The sequence below is a fragment of the Myotis daubentonii genome, chromosome 9, assembly GCF_963259705.1.
Source record: "Myotis daubentonii chromosome 9, mMyoDau2.1, whole genome shotgun sequence".
NCBI lineage: Eukaryota > Metazoa > Chordata > Mammalia > Chiroptera > Vespertilionidae > Myotis > Myotis daubentonii.
The window spans coordinates 53,628,109-53,648,991 of NC_081848.1; the positions used below are offsets into that span (position 1 = coordinate 53,628,109).

At 50.4% G+C, this 20,883-nt stretch overlaps 1 protein-coding gene across 1 annotated transcript in view; it reads left to right on the forward strand.

The window, feature by feature from the left end:
• The window catches only part of INSC (INSC spindle orientation adaptor protein), a 128,928-nt gene that overhangs the window by 88,053 nt on the left and 19,992 nt on the right, over positions 1–20,883 (forward strand). Inside the window, exons 8-9 of the mRNA XM_059708990.1 lie at positions 15,962–16,133; positions 20,016–20,194. Of these exons, the coding sequence (XP_059564973.1) occupies positions 15,962–16,133; positions 20,016–20,194 (351 nt within the window). The remainder of the gene's footprint in view (positions 1–15,961; positions 16,134–20,015; positions 20,195–20,883) is intronic.

A 20,883-nucleotide genomic window follows, 5' to 3' on the forward strand; every position in this document is an offset into this window, starting at 1 on the left:
TCTGGCTCTCTGCAGGAAATGGTGGTGGACCCCTGTTCTATCAGGTCAGCAGGCTATCATGGCCACATGCAAAGGACAGTCACTAACATGTATGGAATACTTGCTTTGGGCAAGCACTTCGCTAGGCCCCTCCTTTCATTGTGTCACTTAATTGTTAACCCATTGGTGCAGTGGAAAGAAGGGGAGACTCAGAGAACTGAGCAACTTGCTCAAGAACACAGGGCTAATACAAGGCCGGGCAGTAATTTAATTCCAGCTCCGCTGAGCCAGAGCCAGCCCGGCTGGGCCCCACCGTGTGGACAGGACTCACATCCTATATCGTGAGCCCCATGTCCACACTCGTTCCCCCACATGACGCTGCTTCTGAAGCTGTGGGAAGTTCTGGACACCCAGGAAGGGCCTGGGAGCCCCCTGCCCTCTGCCTCTGTCCCCCTCCCTTGCCCCAGCCCTGCCAATACCCCTTTGTGACCTGGGCTGCCGATTGCTGGTTCTGAAGGTTCCGCTGAAGTCGGTGTGGGTCAGTATTCAGGGTAAAAGGTGAAGTCCAGGGACAGGGTGGGGCAGTGGGGTGCCCAGGGGCTCTCGCCAGCCCCCCACCCACCAGGCACAGCGTGTGCCCTAATTAGATGATGTCAGAGTCCCAGCCTTCCCCAGATTTCCTGGCCTGGCCTCCTCAATGAAGCTCGATTAATTCGTTGGCAGTGAGATATTGTGCTGGACCTGGTGCAATTCTTCTCTGTCATGCAGCTCCTCCTTCTCCCCCAACATTAAATCACCCACAGACCTCGCTGCGGGGGTGTGGGTCTTGACAGGTCGCCAGGCACCCCCATCCATCTCCAGCCCCGCTGTGTGACGGGTCGGGGCGTTTGCACGGTCATAACTTCATCCACTCGCGTCAGGTCGCTTAGTCATCCGCGCCTTCATTCTTTCTGTCGTCCGGTCAGTCACTGTAACTCGCTCACTTACTCGCTCCCTCACCCGGGCAATCACCAGCTGATCATACCGCGGATTCATCCCTTCGTCCCACCTTCGTGGGGAAGCGGCCGACGCCGTGGGAAACCACGGCCTTTGGGAGTCAGGCTCTCCACCTAGGAGCTTGGACATGTTGTCCTGTGCGAGTGACTTGCCTTCCCCGAGGTGGGGTATCTTCATCAGTCCAATGGGCATGATGAAACCTCCCCCCAGGGCTGCAGAGGACAGGTGTGCAGTAACGTGGTGCCTGGCACGCGCTGGGCACATGAACGGTAGCCATTAGGATTGTGGTAGCCATTAGGGCAATGCGGACGGCTGGGGTTAAACAAATCAGTGGCCTTGGGAAGATTCCCGTCTGGTGGAGAAGGGAGCGTTGGGTGGAGGGGCTAGAGGGTCAGACACTGCCCAGGGCGCAGTATGGAGAAGCTGAGTGGGGCTTGAGCACGAGTCCTCACAACTTTTCCATTTTACAGATGAGACCACTGAGACTTGGGGGCTGTGTTCCCTCAGCTCATGAATGTAGAGCTTAGATTCACACCCTAGTCTGTCTGGTTCTAAAGCCCGTGTTCTTCACCCTCTGTGACCCTGGGAAGAGCTGGCCTTCTGAGGTGGGGACGGCAGGGAGGGGCTCCCTGGCGCCAGGCTCTGACTGTGGGCCTGGCTAGGGGCAGAGGTGGAGATTCCCCAAGTGGGGATGGAGGTGGGGGGTGGGACACCAGGTGTCAGACACAGCAAAGGCCTCCTCAGAGGTGTCTGCGGGTCGGGTCTTCCATCCTGTCTCTCTAGAGGCTGTCATCCTGGCCACAGGTCCCCCACCATCATATTCCCTTTGGAACAGTGAGGTTCAGGAAGCCTGCCCTACCTCCCCTGTGTCCTTGGCCGACAAGCCCCCCGCATTGCCCAGTCCCCATGCTGGGCTCGGGGGAGGAGAGGCCAGCAGCTGTGTCCCCTGCCTCCCGGGTGGCCGCGCGGGAGAGGCCCAGCCGTGCAGACAGCGGGAAGGCTGTCCCATGGCCCTAAGAGGCCACAGGCCAGGGTCACCACCTCTGCTGGGGGCTGGGGGAGGCCGCTCGATGAGGCAGTGGAGCTGGGCCCAGAGGGTCACGGAGGAGCTCCCTGGCGGCCCAGGGGAAAGTGACCTCAACAGACCAGAGACTCCCCAGCTGCCCAGGTGGCCGGTGGGGCGCTCAGTCTTTTGGAAGCTCTGTGTTCAGTGAATCCGGAGAGCACAGGAGAGGAGGCGGTGTTCTCTGAACCACACCTCGGGAGGAAGAGGCGAGGGCCAAGGGCCAGGAGGGGATTGGAGGGGGCTGGGGACTAGAGCAGGGGGGAGGCAGGGATCTGAGGGGCACGGATCTTCACATCTAGGGCCATAAGGGTGGGGGCTCTCAAAGCCCAGTGCTCAGACAGCCTCAGACACAGCCTCCAAGAGTCCCAGGAGTTGCTTCTTCCAGCCATGAGACCAGAGACCGTCTTGCTTTCAACAGAGCTTCCTTTCATCCCCTCCCCCTCCCTCCTGTTTTCGTTTTTCAGATAAGGAGTTCACTCTGTGCTGGAGCCAAGGGGAGAGTTTAATGAAAACCGACGAAGGAATTAAAGATGAGCAGGGGGCAGGAGGGGAGAGCTAAATATAAAGTCTGAGGAGGAAATCATTAGAGGAGCGGGGTGCAAAAGCTGCTCTGTCTCCATGCAACTCCCTCACTGTTCCCCTCACCTTGTTTCCAGAATGGAGACAGGGAGGCCTGGACCGGCTACTGAAATCACAGAGACCCCGGGCAGGAGGGAGCGGGGTGCAAGGGGGACGATGGGGAGGCCCCGATGCTCCAGCACCCACTCCCTGTTAGGGGTGCAGAGGGTCAGCAATAGGTAATATTTGCAGGAAAATAAAACAAAACCGAAAAACAAAATAGTTAACCAGTTTTCCTTATCCTTTTGCTTATTTGACTCTCAAAATCATTTTGCAAGGAAGGCAAGGAGAGATGGTCATGGCCATTTTATAGAAGGGAAAGTTGAGGCTGGAAGGCATAGAGACACCAAGAGAGGCAGAGCCTGGGCTGGGAACCCCATGCTTTTGTTCCCAGCCGGAGGCTCAGTTTGCTTTAACTGCCCTGGGGTGGGACTGGGGGGCAGTTATGCAGACCCAGGGCGAGACAGCTACTTCCTGTTGATGGAGTCAGTTCTAGCCTGTAAGGGAGGCTGGGCAGGGAGACAGGAGCTGTGAATGCCAGGCAAGAACTATTTTCTCAATTTGACTTGCAGCCCTTCTTTACCCAGGAGTGAGAGAGAAGGAGAATGCCTTTGAATGGAGATCCCAGCTGCCTTCTCACTCCTCTTTGGGGCCTAACTCACCTGGACTCATCAGCCTCTTCCATCCCTCACACCCCATGCAGCCGCCCTGGGAATGGGCTGGGACTGTGCAGAGAACCCCAGGGTGCCAGCTGTGTGTGCATGACTGGCCAACAGGAAGATTGGAGTGGAGACTGCCACTGTCACCGTCCCCAGCCCTGCAAGTGGGGCTTTCTAGAGGGGGTGTGGCACATTCACTTCTTCACTGCCAAGTCTCCCAACCTCATCCATCTTTCTTGAGGGGCGGGTGGTATTTGAAGGAGGGCAGGATGAGAAGTGAGAACATCAGGCACACTGCCCCGCCTCCCCCCGCGAAGATTCACGCTGAGATTACCGGCCAACATTGTTCAGACTGAAGGAAGGCCCAGGTGTTTCAGGGTCTGCACCCCAAACGCAAAGTGCAACCTGAGCTTGGAAACGGCATGGCGCCACCTGGCGGCCTGGGTCAGAAGTGCAGCAGCAGGCGAAGGCTCCGCTCGGTCAGGGCTTGAGGTCCCCATGTGCTGTGCAACAGCGGCCTCTGGTGGACACAGGCGGCAGTGGCAGCCCTGCCACGCTGCTTGGGGCTGTTTTCTCCTGAACTAGCAGCCTGTGGACACTGGTCTGGAACCAAAGTCAGGGCGGGTGTGTCCTGCATGTTGGGGGTAAGAGTTACAAATTCAAGCAACAAGGGATTCTTCCTATGGAGCCCGTTTTTTTCAGGAGGAGGATGTGGATACTTCTTATAATGTAATAGGTTTCTAACTTGGCTTCCCCCAGAAAGTCTGTCCTGGGCCTTCTCAGAGCAGAACCCTTAACCCAAATCCCCCACTTCTCACTGGAAAAAATCTAGACCCCTCAGCTGACAATGAAGGTGCCTTAACACATTGCGGGCGGATCACGAGCATTCTCGTGTTTTCATATTACACAGTGTTGTACATAAATGTTAAGGCACGCCTTTAAATTAAGTACCCATTGCATTTTGAAGTTATTTATTACATATTCTTACAAGCTAATATATTTTTAAAGTATGCTACTTTGTAAAACGTTTTTGTACTCGTTCAACAGAAACTTATCTGGCCACTGGGTAAAGCTAGCAATAAAACTACTGGTGCGCATTAAGAACCATGCCCCAATTCTGATCTGCTTGGGTGTATAATAATTTCTCATGATGGTTTTAATTTTCTTTTTTCCTGATGAGTAATGATTTTGAGCATTTTCCTTTATTCTTATTGATCATTTGGTTATTGTCTTTTCTGAAATGTTGGTCTGAGACTTTTGCCCATTTAAAAATTAAGTTGTTTGTCTTTTTCTTATTAAATTATAAACTTTAAAAAATATATTCTACATGTGAGCCCTTTGTCAAATATATATATTGAGAATATATATTTTTAGCCAATGGCTTGATTTTTCAAAAGTATGCTTTTTAAGAAAATATATACTTTTATTTACTTCAGAGAGGAAGGGAGAGGGAGAGAGAGGTAGAAACATCAATGATGAGAGAATCATTGATTGGCTGCCTCCTGCATGCCCCACCCTGGGGACCGAGTTCACACCAGCACCGGGAATTGAACCATGACCTCCTGGTTTATAGGTTGATGCTCAACCACTGAGTGATGCCAGCCAGGCTGATTTTTGCTTTTTCATTTTCTTAATGGTGTCGTCTGATGAATAAAAATTCTTAACTTTCATGAAGTCCAATTTATTGATATTTTCTTTTGTAGTTAGTGTTTTTGTGTCCATTTAAGAAATGTTTGTTTTTATCAACTCATTGATACAGACAACGGACTTATGGTTGCCAGAAGGGAGAGGGACTGGGGGCTGCATAAAAAAAGGGAAAGGATTAAGAGGTAAATCGTGGTGATTACAGAATAGTCACCAGATGTAAAGCACAGCATAGGGCCTATAGTCAATAATATTATAATAACTACGTATGGTGCCAGGCAGGTACTAGACTTATTGGGGGGAATCACTTGTAAATTATGATTGTCTAACTATTAGGCTGTACACCTAAAACTAATACAAAACAATATTAAATGTAAACTGTCATGAAAAATATAAAAATTATGAAGGCAAAACTCCTAGTTTTTTCTTCTAGGAACTTTATTGATTTACCTTCCACATTTAGGTATATGATCCACTTAAATTAAAAATTTTCAATGGTGTTCCAAATTTAACCAGCACCATTTATCAAAAAGACCATCTTTTCACCACTGAATTAAAGTGGCAGCTTTGTTGTAAGTAAAGTGATTACAGATGCATGAGTTTGTTTTGGGTTGTTTTCTGTTCTATTAGTCTTTTTGGCCATCCTTTTGCCAATATGGCACTGTTTGAGTTCCCAAATTACTAAGTAACAAAACAATACATTGTGTTATTTAGTAGTATAAATCCTACAACTTTGTCCTTCGTTAAGATTATTGGAAATTTTATATATATATATATATATATATATATATATATATATATATATATATATATACACACACACACACTAGAAGCCAGGTGCACGAAATTTGTGCACTGGAGTCGGGGGTCCCTCAGTCTGACCTGTGCCCTCTCTCAGTCTGGGACCCCTCAGGGGATGTAGCAGTGCACCAAGTGGCAGGCGGCCAGGGAGGAGCCCAAACCGGGGCCGTCGCCACGCTGCTCATGTTCATCCTGGCCGCTGCGCCTGCTGCCGCTGCTTGGTAGCACTGCCACAGAGTCAGGAGAGGCTCCAGCTGCCACAGCTGTGCTCACCAGCCGTGAGCCTGGCTTCTGGCTGAGCAGCGCTCCCCTGTGGGAGCACACTGATCACCAGGGGGCAGCGCCTGCATTGAGCGTCTGCCATCTGGTGGTCAATGTGCATCATAGTGACTGGTCATTCCGGTCATTCCACCGTAATGGTTGCTTAGGCTATTTTACATATAGATATTTTTGCATTTCTATGTACATTTTAGAATAAGGTTGTTAATTCCACAAAAACACCTGCTGAGGTGTTGATTGAGATTTCTTTAAATTTATAAAGAAATTTTGGGATAATTGACATCTTAAATAATATAGGATGTTCTAATTAATAAACGTGGTTTATTTCTTTACTTACACCGACCATTAATTTTTCTCAGCAATTTTTTAAGTTTTTAGTGTCAGCATCTTACACATCTATTTTAGACTTATTTCTAGGTGTTTTTCTATGTTAACATAAGTGTTATTTTTAAATATTTATTTTTAATTGTTTGTTGCTAGTCAGAGAAAATACAGTTTTGAATATTGTATCTAATTACCTTGCTAAAGTCACTAATTAATTTTAATGGTGTATAGATTCTTTTGGATTTTACAGATAGTATACACAATTTGAGATCTGTAAATTATGGCAGTTTGAAAGATTGTTTCCTCTTTTGCAATCATTATACCTTTTTATTAAATTATATTTTTATTGGTTTCAGAGAGGAAGGGAAAGGGAGAGAGAGATAGAAACATCAATGATGAGAGAGAATCATTGATCAGCTGCCTCTTGCACACCGCCCCGCCCCCCCCCCCCCCCACTACTGGAGATTGAACCCACAACCTGGGCATATGCCTTTGACTGGAATTAACCAGGGACCCTTTAGTCCCCAGGCCGACACTCTATCCACTGAGCTAAACCAGCTAGGGCCCTTTTCATTTCTTTGCCTTGTCATGTTGCATTGGCTAGGGCCACTGTCAAATGTTGACTAGGAGAGGTAAAAATTGGTATCTCTGGTTTTCATATTGATTTCAGAGGGAATGGTTTTAATATTTTATTTTCTATTTCATTATGAGGTGTGATATCATTATCACTTTAAGAACTAGAATACCGAGGCTCAGAGAATGTCAACCACTTGCTCATGTCACCAAGTCAGCAGGTAGCACAGCCGAGTTGTGACCCCAGGCTTTCCCCACTCACGCCTAAGACTGTAACTTCCCCTGCACCGCAGGCTCTCTGGAAGCGGTGTTCAACAGGCTCTCCGTTACCATTACTTAGGAACTTTCCAAACTCTGATGCCCAGCCTCCACCTCAGACCAATTCAATCCGAATTTCTGGTGGGGAAGCCTGGGCATTCGTATCCTAAAACTTTCCTCGATGATTCTAATCATAGGAGAACTAGGCTGAGAACCACTGATCTTCTATTTTGGGTACCGTCAGATCCCAGCTGCACCCAGTGGTACTTTCCTGAAAACTTTATATTTTAACATCTGCGCATGCCTAACGGGTCTAACCCAAAGGGAGACGACCTTGCTCTTATAACCTATCGCTGCCTCCTCATGATCTCCACTCCTCTCCCCTACAAATGCCTTCAGAGCAGCTTTTTGATAGTCTGCTATAAGGAAAAATCATCTGCTTGACAGGGAAATTATTTTCTATTTATATTCTTAAGTGATTCAATCCTTGATTTCTTTCCACCTCAACGACTCAGCTCTTTCTACCTCACCGACTTGCTTGCCAAACAGGCTATATAATCTCTCGCATCCATTATTCCATTCCCTATTACATATTAATATTTGTATTTGTCCATTTTGGCACTTAACTTTTAATCAAAGATTCTTGTTGGACATAGCAAAACAGGTTGAGCGGGGGCTGGGATATATCAGTTTGGGAGGAGGATAGAAGGCTGGTTGGGCTTTCTGTCGCTTTTATTGAGCTATTAGCTCTACTACGACTCCTTAAAACAAATACCTCCTTTATAAAGCAAGCGTTTAGCCCCTTCCATTGTCCACAGGCTTTGTCCTGAACCTTCTCTGATCTGGTTTACATCCCACATTCAGATCCTGCTTCTGGCCCACAGGGGCCTGTATTCCACATAAAGCAGTGGTTCTCAACCTTCCTAATGCCGCGGCCCTCTAATGCAGTTCCTCATGTTGTGGTGACCCCCAATTTCATGATTACAAATTGAACATAATTAAAGCATAGTGATTAATCACAAAACAATATGTAATTATATATGTGTTTTCCGATGGTCTTAGGCGACCCCTGTGAAAGGGTCGTTCGACCCCCAAAGGGGTTGCGACCCACAGGTTGAGAACCGCTGACATAACACTTTGCCCTGCCCCTTGGCTTTGCTTCCTGGGCGCGGCCCTGGCTTCCTTCTCTATGATTGGATTTTCCCTCTGGCTATCCCGGGGCAAACAGGTCGGTCCTGCCTGGACCGGTGAGAGGCAGTCCAAGGGCTTTGTGGTTCCCACTTGTCTGTTTTCTTTTTGGTGTGTGCAGAATTGAGGTGCCTGGTGGACAGAAAGGAGGAGGAACTTTGGGGGTTTTAGGTCACGCTCCCTTCCCTGTACTTGCATGATTCTGTTTAACTGTCACAACCCAGCAACCCACTCCTCTGCTTTTCCCAAACGCTAGACCTGTGAGAAGGAACTGGAAGTGAGCGGACAGCACCCGTGATATATGACGGGCCTGTGCACCAGCCTGTGTCCCTGAGATATTCGCATAAAAGCCCCCACGGATGCGTTTCCAGTAACCAGCAGGAAAACGTCGCCCATAAATCTCAGCGGTGTTTACTGTATATTTTGCGCTCCTCAGCTGTGTGGGTTCCATGCTCCTTCGCGCACCGCTCAGGGAGAATCTCAGCGTCCACCAGCTCTGGGCACCCTGTGTCTGTGCTCCGGGTGCGCTGTCCTACTGCCCGGGGATGGCCAGGCCAGACCATCCTTGCCACCACGTGCATGCCCTCCCATAAGGGGAGCTTGGCCTCAGGCCCAGGCCCGTCCCACTCCATGTAAAAGCTAATTACCTATAAGTGCTTCCAGCAGCAATTTCCTTAGGATGTGTAAGTGCTGTGGTTAGATTGTGTTCTCTTGGCATCATTAAGTTTATGACTGGGGACGGGGTTGTGTGGTTTGGGGATGGAGGCGATCCATAGATAGGACCCGTGTCTGAGGAAGCTGGCCTCAGGCTGGGTTACTCCTGGGCCCACGGTAGGCGCTGAGCTGAACAGCCCCACTGGCCTGGCCCTCTCACCCCCTTCTCCCTTCATTGCCTTTCCCAGAGGCCCCACTTAGGGGGCACAGGCCAGGAGGGGGGGCCGGGATGAGGTGCCAGCCCTGGCATTAATGTGCTATGTGGCTTAGGCGACCTCTTCCCCTCCCGGGGCCTGTTTCTTCACCATTCAGCCCACCCTTGACAAGCGAACTGCTGTGTGTCAGGCCTCAGCTGGGTGTTGGGACCAGAGAGGTTTTAATACAGAAGCTGCCCTGAGCAGCTCAAATCTGGTGCAGGGATGAGTGTGCAGACCGATAAGGATAGCCCAACGTAAGCACTGCAGTTGTGGTCAGACAGGTGGCTGGGAGGACAGAGACGCTCTGGCTGGGGCTTGGGGGTGAGGTGCATGTTTCCAGAGGAGGTGGCTTCTCACCTGGTCTGAGAGGACAGTGAGGAGGGAAGACAGGGGCAATGGACCTCTTCAGGGTTAAGTGAGCTGGGTTTGAGGTGCCCATGAAATATCCAGGCAAATTAGCTTTGGAATTAAAGAGATCCAGGAGCAGGTTTGAAATGTGGATCTTAGGAAAGAAAGTCAGGGCTGGAGGGCTAGACGTGTGTATGTGTGTGGGGCCATCATACTGAGCCACTGAGGCCACTTTGGTTTGGGTGCTATTGACTGAGATGGGACAAAGTGGGCTGACAGCAAAACCTGGTGTGAGTCACCTTAGGATGCAGAGAAAGAGAGGCTAAAAGAGATGGTAATTAGTAGTTAGCTAGGGAGCCCCCAAAAGTGGGGTATCAGGGAGTCCCAGGAAGGAAAGAAGGCCGAGATGGAGAGTTCTCAGCAGGAGGAGGTGTTAGAGAGAGGACAAGTAAGACTGTGAGGCTGGGCTCCACACCAGACAAACCCCCAAATCCTCTTAAGCATGCACTGCGTCTGTCTGTCTCTCTCATTTTCTTGTTTCTCTGTGTGTCTGTCTGTTTCTCCGTCTCTTATTTCTTCCTGACCTGTATCAGTGCCGAGGTCAGCGCCAATCACAAGTGCTCCATTCATGTTGCACTAGAAAGAGATGCAGGGATAAGACTATTTGTCTTTCCGGAGGGATTGTAATTATTCATCTGCTTGGTCCTGGTCAGGAATTAAAACAGGACTCACTCTGCTTTTTAAAGTTCTAGTTCTGGGCTGCAGGATCCGAGGAAGTCGCAACAAGTGGGTGGGCTTGTGGGCCCCAGGTTTCCGTGGGGTCTCAGTTCCAGATGAAACTGCAGAAAAACCAGGCAGAACCAAGGCCCTGGGTCTAGAGGAGGTGACTGCAGCCACCAGATGGGAATGAGACGGGATGATGGCGCCACCTGTGACAGGCATTGTACATGCATTATCTCAGTTACCTTCCATTGTCCTCCGACGTTGGGATTTTTATCCCCATCTATAATAATAAAAGCATAATATGCTAATTAGACCGGATGTCCTTCTGGGATGATGCTGGGGCTGCAGCCACAGGATCCAGGCAGCCGCCGTGGCTGCGAAGGCCTACTCTTGCACGAATTTCGTGCATTGGGCCTCTAGTTTTATAAATAAAGGCTCAAATTATCAAGGTACACACATTGTCTAGGCCAGCTGTGGGCAAACTACGGCCCGTGGGCCAGATCCGGCCCGTTTGAAATGAATAAAACTAAAAAAAAAAAAAAAAAAAGACCGTACCCTTTTATGTAATGATGTTTACTTTGAATTTATATTAGTTCACACAAACACTCCATCCATGCTTTTGTTCCGGCCCTCCGGTCCAGTTTAAGAACCCATTGTGGCTCTCAAGTCAAAAAGTTTGCCCACCCCTGGTCTAGGTAGTAAGATACAGGGGCAGGATTTATACCCAGGCATGACTCTAGACCAGGGGTGGGCAAACTTTTTGACTCGAGGGCCACAATGGGTTCTTAAACTGGACCGGAGGGCCGGAACAAAAGCATGGATGGAGTGTTTGTGTGAACTAATATAAATTCAAAGTAAACATCAACACTAATAAAAGAGAAAAATGGTAATTGGCGTACGAGCTACCCTTTTCATTGGCTAATCAGGGCTATATGCAAATTAACTGCCAACTGAGATGGCAGTTAACTGCCAACAAGATGGCGGCTAATTTGCATATGTAGGCACAATGCAGGGAGGCCAAAGGGAAAGCAGGAAGAAGCCCTGCCCCTCAGCCATGATCGGAGAATCAGGTGCCTTTTCCGCCCTGGCCAGTGATAGCAGGAAGTAGGGGTGGAGCCAGCGATGGGAGCTGGGCACAGTCGAAGCTGGCAGTCCCAGGAGCTAGGGGTCCCTTGCCTGGGCCTAAAGCGAAGCCCACGAACGTGGGGCCGCTGCAGCTGCGGGTCCCCGCTGCCCGGGCCGGATGCCTAGGCCAGAGGCATCAGGCCTGGGCAAGGGGCCGATCCTGCGATTGGAGGGTGATGGGGGTCAACGCCTGAGGGCTACCAGTATGTGAGAGGGGGCAGGCTGGGCTGAGGGACACTCCCCCCCTCACACACACCCAGTGCACGGGATCAGCGGAGCCGCGAGGCCTCCTGGCACCGGCATCAGTGTGACAGGGGGCAGTGCCCAAACCCCCTGAACCCCCTGATCACCCTGCGGCTCTGTGTGCGACAGGGGGCGGGGCCACAACCTCCCTATCCGCCCTGCTCTGTTCAGGACAGGGGAAGGCGCCCCAATCCCCTGATCAGCCCTGCTCTGTGCCTGATAGGGGGGAGCTCCCCAACCCCCTGATCGCTCTGCGGCTGTGTGTGTGACAGGGTGCAGTGCCCCAACCCCCTGATCGGCCCTGCTCTGTGCGTGACAGGGGGTTGCGCCGCAACCTCCCCATCGACCCTGCCTTGAGTGTGACAGGGGGCGGTGCCCCAACCCCCCAATCGGCCCTACCCTGAGCGTGACTGAGGGTGGCATCGCAACCTCCTGATTCTCCCTGCTCTGTGCATGACATGGGGCGGTGCCCCAACTCCCCAAATGGCCCTGCTCTGAGCCCGACCAGGGGCTGCACCTAGGGATTGGGTCTGCCCTCTGCCACCCAGCAGCAGGTCTAAGCCAGCAGGTCGTTATCTCCCGAGGGGTCCCAGACTGGGAGAGGGCACAGGCCGGGCTGAGGGACCCCCCCCCTCCCTCCCCGAGTGCACAAATTTTTGTGCACCGGGCCTCTAGTCATTACATAAAAGGGTATGGTCTTTTTTTTCAATAGTTTTATTCATTTCAAACGGGCCGGATCCGGCCCGCGGGCCGTAGTTTGCCCACGCTGCTCTCTGAGCTGGTCATCCCACTCCTAGGCTGAAACGACCAGAGAAATTGGCCCGTGTGTACCAGAAGATGTTTAGAAGAATATTTATGGCAGCACTGTAGCAAAAACTGGGAAATGGCTCAAATGGCCCCAGACTGGAGAATGCGGAAATGAATTCTCTATTCAATTGCAATTGATTTAGACAATGAAATGCCCCGCAGCAGTGGCCTCAGCCACATGCAGTAGCAGGAAGGAGTTTCCCAAACGTAATGCTGACTGAGGAAAAAAGCATATTTCTACATATAGTGTGATCCCATTTATGTCAAGTTCAAAACCTTGTAAACTGAACAGCATATGCATGCAATACATCTTTAAAGAAAACAAGAGAAAGGCAAGCACACAATTCAGGGGGAGAAGCAGAGGTATGAGATCAAGGATGATGTCCAGGGGGATTCTGGTGTTATTTTATTCCTAAGATTAGATTTCCCAGATATTCGACACATACACAAACATATAGTATAGGTGTTTATTTTATTATTTTGGAATGCCTAATCAATTTGCAAATGCTCTCTTTGGAAGGGATGACATGTTTCATAATAGTAAATTAACAAAAAATGGTCTGAGCATATAAAACAAGTCAGAAGGAAAGTGAGACAGTGGTCAGTTGCTTGGGCCGAACACCAGGTCCTCTTCTCTGGGAAACCTAAGGCAGGGAAGAGATCCGGGTCTACATCAGGATGGGGTGAGGGTCGCTTCCCTGGGCTCAGGAACCTGCCAAATCCATGCTCTGAGCTGCCTGCTTCTCCAAAGCGGCCCTTCCCTGCAGCGGCTGTTGCTCACGCCGCCCCTCCATCCTCATGGCGGTCCCTCCACCTTTGCTTGTCTGGGTGTGTCCTCGGGTCCCCCGTCAAGTTTTACTCTCTTCAATGTATCCCCCATTTACCGAGAGCCTGCTATGTGCCTGGCCTGGAGCAGCCACGCGTGAACAAGCTGCGGTCCCCAGGCTCGCAGAGCTCCCTGCGGAACAGGGACAGACAGACAGACAGGAGAGCCGAGAATCACATTACACGGGGCTTCTGGTGCACACAGTTCGCTGCAGACCTTGTTAAAAGGCAGATCCCAGGTCTCCCCGGAGTCCAGTGGAGTAAGTCTGGGTGGGGCCCCGGAATGTGCTTTGAGGAAACCCCCTGTGGTGCAGCGGGCCCGCACCTTGGGGAACCAGGGCCGGTCAGTGCGGGAAACTGCTGGGCTGTGGATTACGAGGAGGGGCCACCTCCCACAGCTAGGTGTGGTCGTGGAGTCAGGGCGGCTTGTGGAAGGCCTCCCCGTCCTCATGGGAAGTCACGGTGGATGATGCCCCAGGCCGCTCGGACCCTCTGCTCCAGCGCGAGGGCTGGCACCCATCCGTGCTCAGGGAGATGGTGCTCAGCGGGTTTGCCAAGCAGCATTCTGGGCCGGGGAGCTGGCCTGGCATCAGGCCCTGGGTGGCGCCAGGCCCGCGGGGACCATCGACTCCTTGGCCTCTCTGGTGTTTTCCGAGTGGCTCATCTCCAAGCGCGTGGCGGGGACTGGCGTTGGGTCTGACCTGTATTCCCGGCTGGGTCAGGGATGTAAGGCCATCAGCATCCAAGGTGAGATGAGGGAAACTGGATGATTGACACATTCCCCCATCGGAGACCCCTTCGCTACAGCCTTAGATGGTGCTGGAGGGAGGGAAGGGATGAAGGCCAGACAGGCCTCAGAGGTTTCTCTCTTGGCAATAATAGGGCTGTTTCCTATTTCTAGGCCTAAATGAGGCCCCGGTCTCTGAGGGCCTGTTAGTCAACACCTGGCACGGACTCAGTCCTGCCGGGGCAGCCGGGTTGCTGTTTGTTCTCTTTTATTGAGCACACCCAGGTGAGTTTTATTGAGGACAGCTCCCTGGGCTCTGGTTTCCACATTTGTCTCTTTTGAGTCTGAGATTGCCAAGGCTTTCAGAGCTAATGGACCTCACAGCTCTCAGGAGCCACTTAAGGGAGGCTCAGAACTCCGTGGTGGTAATTAGTCAAACAAGACCTAGGCCTCCGGGGAGCTGGGCTTGAGTGGCAGGAAGTCAGGGTGTAGGGACAGGAGCCCCAGGCCTGCAGCAGGTGTGGGGAGCATCTCCTCAAATCACCTCTCCCTGGTTCTTCCCCTGCCTCATCCCTACCCCGCTGCTCCCAAAAGGGAGGGACTCCTTGGTTCCCAGCTGCAGGGGCCTCAGGCAGGCTGGTGTCCAGGGGTCTCTGAGGGGTTGCAGTGGCACTGCTGAGTAACCTTGACAAGTTACTGCCCCCCTTTCCCTCAAAGCCTCTTCTGCTGCCCCCTGGTGGAGCCAGAGGGTCTGTGCCCAGGTGGCCCTTCTCAGAAGGCAGCCTAAGGTCCCTGGTTCTTCCATGGGCTTATGGACCATGTGGGTTCAAATCTCAAACCGACTGCTTTCAGAGTTTGTGATCTGGGACAAGTCAATGAACCTTTCTGTGTCTCAGTTTCTTCATCTGTAAAATGGGGATAATATGGTAATAACACTGACCTCAGAGGGTTTTTGCAAGGATCAGTGTACTAACATATGCACTGCACTTCGAGTGGTAGCTGGAACATATAGAACATTCAATAAGCAGAAGCTATTATGATGATGCCAAGAGCAGGCCTGACAGGGGCAGAACTGGCAGTGAACTCTTTTTCTTTTTTAATAAATATGTTTTTATTGATTTCAGAGAGAGGAAGGGATAAGGAGAGAGGGATAGAAATGCCAATGATGAGAGAGAATCATTGATCAGCTGCCTCCTACACACCCCTTACTGGGGATTGAGCCCACAACCCAGGCATGTGCCCTGACCAGGAATCAAACTGTGACCTCCTGGTGTGGTTCATAGGTTGATGCTTAACCATTGAGCCATACCAGCCAGGTGGGAAGTGAAGTGTTTATCTGGCATTCATGTCCCATCATGCCCAAGTTTGTTCCTCTGTGGCTGGGCAGAGAGAGAGGCCTCCAGGAAGCAGCCGGCTGTCGGTGGGGGAGGATGGTGACAGAAGGTGGGAAAGAGAGATGTTGAGCTCAGCCTGCTGCTAACCCAAGTAAGGAGGAGAGAGCCAACATGTGAGGAGCGTCTCTTCAAGATCCAGCATCACCTGCTTCATCTTCTTAACCCCCCAACACCCTGTGGGTGGGTGAGAGAACAGAGCCTTAGAAAAGCTAAGTGACTCATGCCAAGTCATACAACACACGCAAGAGGGCGCCAGGCTGGGAGCTCTATGACAGTTTGCTGTGGTGGATGGCCAGGGCCTGCTCCCTGGATGCCTGGCTTGCTGCCTTCTCTCTGTGAAGCCCAGGCTAGGCCTCCAGAGTCGCTGGGATCCAGGGCTGGGCCATGCGGGGCCTGGTTCTCCGTCTCATTACTGTCACGAGCCATGCGTGGTGTTGTCACGGGTGCATAGGATGTCCTCTCTCCATCTGCAGGTGGATGGCGTTCTGTGCTTGGCCGACATCCTGACCGACGACAGCCACTCAGAGGCCACACGGGCTGAGGCCGCAGCTGTGGTCGCCCAGGTCACTTCCCCACACCTGCCCTTCACGCAGCACCTCAGCAGCTTCCTGGAGAGCATGGAGGAGATAGTGACTGCTCTCCTCAGTGAGTCACCCTGGGGGCGGGGCGCTGAGGGAGGGGCCTTGCCGCAGTCGTCCTCAGGAAGGGACAGCAAGATCAGGCTGGCCCCACATGCCTTCCGCAAGGACAATCATTGGCACCACCGAAGCGTCAGTCAGGCTTGAAACAGCTCTGTCATCGAGTCTTCTGTTAAAATGCATGCAGCCCTTCCGAAGCTCCTTGAATGGAGGTCAGATTGGGATTAATTGACCTTTCAGATCAGAGACCAGGGCTGACCCCAGGAAAGGAGAGGGGCTCACATTTTGAGGTTCAGAAACTTGACCAGAGAGACTCTGATGGGCTTTGCTCCTGAAATCTCAGTTGACTGTAGCCAATAAATATGGCAGCAATGACTGGGGACAACAGCCTCTCAGAGAGCACCGGTTCCTCCCACACTACTCCCTGCAACCCCACCAGTGCTCTCCAGTCATGGGGCCTCAAGGCACTGACTCTTCCAGGTTCCCCCATTCACACAAGTGTGCTCCTGGCAGGAGAACCAGAACCCGGTATCTAGAACTGCAGATTCTAGAACTCATCTGGATGGATAACAATCCTCAGGAAATTGGTTTTGCAAACCACGTTCTTTCCTTTAGAGTGCTGGTGATAAGCTGTGTTTTTGCTTCTATCTCCCTGTCTGCCACTGTTTCTAGTTCCATATGTTATTGAAACTGAATGACAATTAATTTTACCAGAAAATGCAGGGTTAGCACCAGAGCTGGGAATATCTGGAGCGGCACACATTTAGGTGCAACACAGAACACTGGACTTGGAGTCAGAGCTCTTGGGTTTGGATTTTTACCTTTTCATTCATCTGTTTTGAAAATAGCTACTGTGCAGGCGCTGCGTGAGGTCCTGACACTCACTGGCCCCATCCCATTGCAAGGCTCACATGACAATTTTCCCAACATAGAAAACAAGGGTTTGAAACCCATTCCTCTCCAGGATTCATGCTGCCGTTTGAAGATACACAATTACTTTGCAGAGGAGGCATCAGTGAAGTTGACTTTGTGGCTGATTCCAGTCACTGGGGCAGTGGCACCCACAGGCCAGGCTGGGAGGAATCAGTTTGCCAGCATGCACATTTATTCAAAGCTGGGAAAATGCAGAAGCCCAGTTGTTGAAAGTCGTAACTGAAGGGAATTCAAGAGGTCATGAACTTTAATGCCCACTTTATAGGAGAAGAAACCCAGGCCCAGAAAGGCGGAGGGACTTCTTCAAGGCCCACACACCAGAGTCAGGATTTACGTCTGCCAGGAGGCTCACGTTCAGTCATTCACCAGAGCCAGGCAGGAAGCAGAAATGAGTTGAAGAGACCAGATGGAAGGAGAACATAAGGTGATTTAAGTCCAGCATTGAATTGAAAACCACTGCTGTGACTCAAGGAGTCAGTCACTGATAAACCCCAGTTGATTTTTGCCATGTAGGAAAGACATATTTTTAAAGATAAGACAAAAATCCTAAGTTTTATAGAAAATCTCCTAATTTATAAATGATGGAAAATAATTTTAAAAAATCATATATAGTCTGAATGACCTTTCACTATTGCCACATGTCCATCCCTACTTCCTTGGCCAGGCTGGATTTATGCCTGGGGAAGAGGAGGCTCCCTACGTACTGCACTCTGATGAAGATGTATTGTGGAGTCTGCCCTGAGCGTCAGCAGATGGGATATATCTGCTGGGCAGGACGCCAGGGCTCTGTTCTTTGGTGGGAAATAGCCCTCCAATTTCTTGCCATTCATTGGAAACATTTATAAATGAGTCACTGGAATCCTCCATTTAATCTTCCTAACACATCCCAGGTGACTCAGACTGTAAATGCGCACCAAATAAATGTGCACCCAAATTAAAAGGCACTTAGGTGGCTGTGTTCATCGCTGTGTCGGCAGCAGCAGTGATTGCATAAGAATGAGGGTGGGCAGTTAGACCTAGAAGAGAACTTGAAGCAAAGTGGGCCACTGAGTTCTAAGGTCTCACCTCAACTCTGGATGTAGGCAGGTGGCCTGGAAGGGGTTGGTTGTCCTCAGTGGTTCCCCAAAAATCAGAGGCTAGGGAGTCATTGGAAAAGGGGAATTATAAACTTCTTGACTCCTTGGTTAAGCCGCTCTCCCAACCAATGGGTAGTTAGGTCAAGATTCCGGGTTGTTCAGTGGTCACACCTGGGCTGTGGGGAGCAGGGATGCCCAGAAGCAGACATTGCCTCCTGATAGAACTGAAACCCAGATCTGCAAGAGCATCACTGGGATGAAACAAAGAGGCCTAGAGAGAAGAGGCACCCTGGGGTACAGAAAAATGGGGACATTCGGGTCAGGCAACCCTAGTTTTGATTCTAGGTTTCAGCAGTTACCAACAATCCTCAATTCCACGATTCTGGGAAATCACTTAACATTTGAATCCTCAGTTCCATCATCTATAAAATTGTGATAAACATTGGGTGGTTGTGAGGATGGAGTGCCTTGCACAGAGTAAGCAATCGAGATAAATGGTGGCTGCTGCTGCTAGCTTCTCTGTCTCAGCTTCTACATCTGTAATGGAGGCAGCATTTTCTACTTTAAGGGTGCTGAGAATTTAACGGAAAAATGCAAGGCACACTTCAGGGGGTTCAACTAATGTTATTTTCTGTCCATTTATAGTAAGGCCCCGGAAGGTGCCAAATGGTGCCAGTTTCAATATCAGAACCTAGAAGTACAGACTTTTTGTCTGGAAGCAAGAACTAGGGATCAGGATAAAACATAGTTCAGTCTGTCTTTGAAATTGTGTTTCTCTCCTGGGACCCTATTCCTGAAGCGTGGCTTCTCCTCCTGTACTTTCATAGAGGTGTTATCAGCAGGAGAGGGCCTGGGCCCAGGAAACATCTTAATTGATGGTCAAGTTGGAGCTGAGAGTCAGAAGTCAGATCCATTGGGATGGGCGGGCAGCACCATGGACAGTTTCCCATGCCTTCTAAGGCAGGAGTCCATTCTTGGTCCAATGGAGTCCATGGGGGAATGTGTTAGGTGGTGGAGGGATACTGGGATTGGGGAAGGTCTTCCCTGCCTTAGAGAACCATCATACCTATCTACTATTATAGATGGTTAAGTAGGGAATATGGTTAGGTCTGGGTTATGACCACTAGTATCAGAGAGAAAGAACCCAACATTCAGGGTCTTAGTGTAGGACTTACTCTGTGACCAAAAGGAAACACTGAAGCTCTGCTAATGGCAGCTGGAGAGGGAGAATCTTTATGTTTTAAATTCAGCCTTTTTCTCAGGGAAAATGCAACAACAGTCTAGTGTATATTACTAGAGATGTAATGGACTAGGAGCTGTTTTCTGCCTCAGGACCTTTGTATATGCTGTCCCTTTGGCCCAGAACATACTCTTCACTCAAATATTCTCATGATTGTCCCATTTTATCCTTAAGGGCTAAGTTGTCATATTCTTCCGGAGACCTTCCTTATGCACCTCATTGGGCTTTTAGTTTTCTCCTTTCTTAGCATTTTTTAAATTTTCTCTCTCACATTTATTAGAATTTGCAAGTATTTATATTAATTTTTTAAAAGCTCATTTTCTCCTGCCCACTACTAGTATGTGAGCTTAACAGGAGCAAAGACCTGATCTATATTGTTCACTGTGTCATCCCAAGACCCCAGTAGTGCCTGGTACATAGTGGATAAAGAAGTGAATAGGAGTCACCCACCAGGATTCAAATCCCAGCGGCACCACTTATACAGATACATTTCCCTCTTTAGTAACACTGTCCTTATCTGTAAAGTGGGTGCTATAACACTTGCCCAGATTTTCTCCCAGGGCTATTGTGGGAACCAAATGAGAACACTGATGTGAAAGCACTTTTCAGTGAAGCTACTTTCTCCCTCCTTGCCATCCAGAACTGTGCCAAGAGGCCTCGTCCGGGGAAGTCTTCCTGCTGGCCTCTGCGGCCCTTGCCAACATCACCTTCTTCGACACGATGGCCTGCGAGATGCTCCTGCAGCTGAATGCCATCCGCGTCCTCCTGGAAGCCTGCAGCGACAAGCAGAGGGTGGACACGCCTTATACCCGGGACCAGGTGAGAAGCTGGGGAGGGACCAGGCACGAAGCTGGGGAGGGACCAGGCACAGCACCTGTCACCGTGAAGACAGGTCAGGGGGTCAGGGCTTAAGCCCTGGGGGGACAGCATGGCCTGGCAGCACCTGGTCAGTCCTGCTGGTTGCATCCTGTAGGAAGGTAAACGGAAATGTTTTCATCATGCCTCCTTGCCCCTGGAGCATCTCCACGAGCCCACTCTCTACCCCTTTTCTCAACCCAACCACCATGGGCCTTTCTCTGTCTCCATTCACACTGTCCATTCTAGGAGGGAGAGGCATCATGGGAAGGTCCCTGGACCTACTCCAAAAGTCTGTGTCCTGCTCTTATTGGTGCCTGTCTGACATTGTGCCCTGTGGTGAGTTTTGTCCCTTCTCTGCTTTCATGAAAATAAGGGTTTGCTTGGGTCAGAACCTTGATTCTGGGCCTCAGCCCTTGTGTCCATCTCAATGATTTTGTAGATTGAGATCCATGTAAAGTTTTGTTGGGAAAAAAGGACTTTACTGCCAAACATGTTAGAACATATTGAGCAAGGGGGTTTTAAAAGGCCTTGAGCTCAGAGGTTATGGTATTCTGACCTGTCTCACCTCTGCCGTACTCAGCCTCCCATTTCCCTACCAAAAGGTGTGTGGGGCAGTGGATCAAGTGGGTTTCAGGGCTCTGTAAATTCCA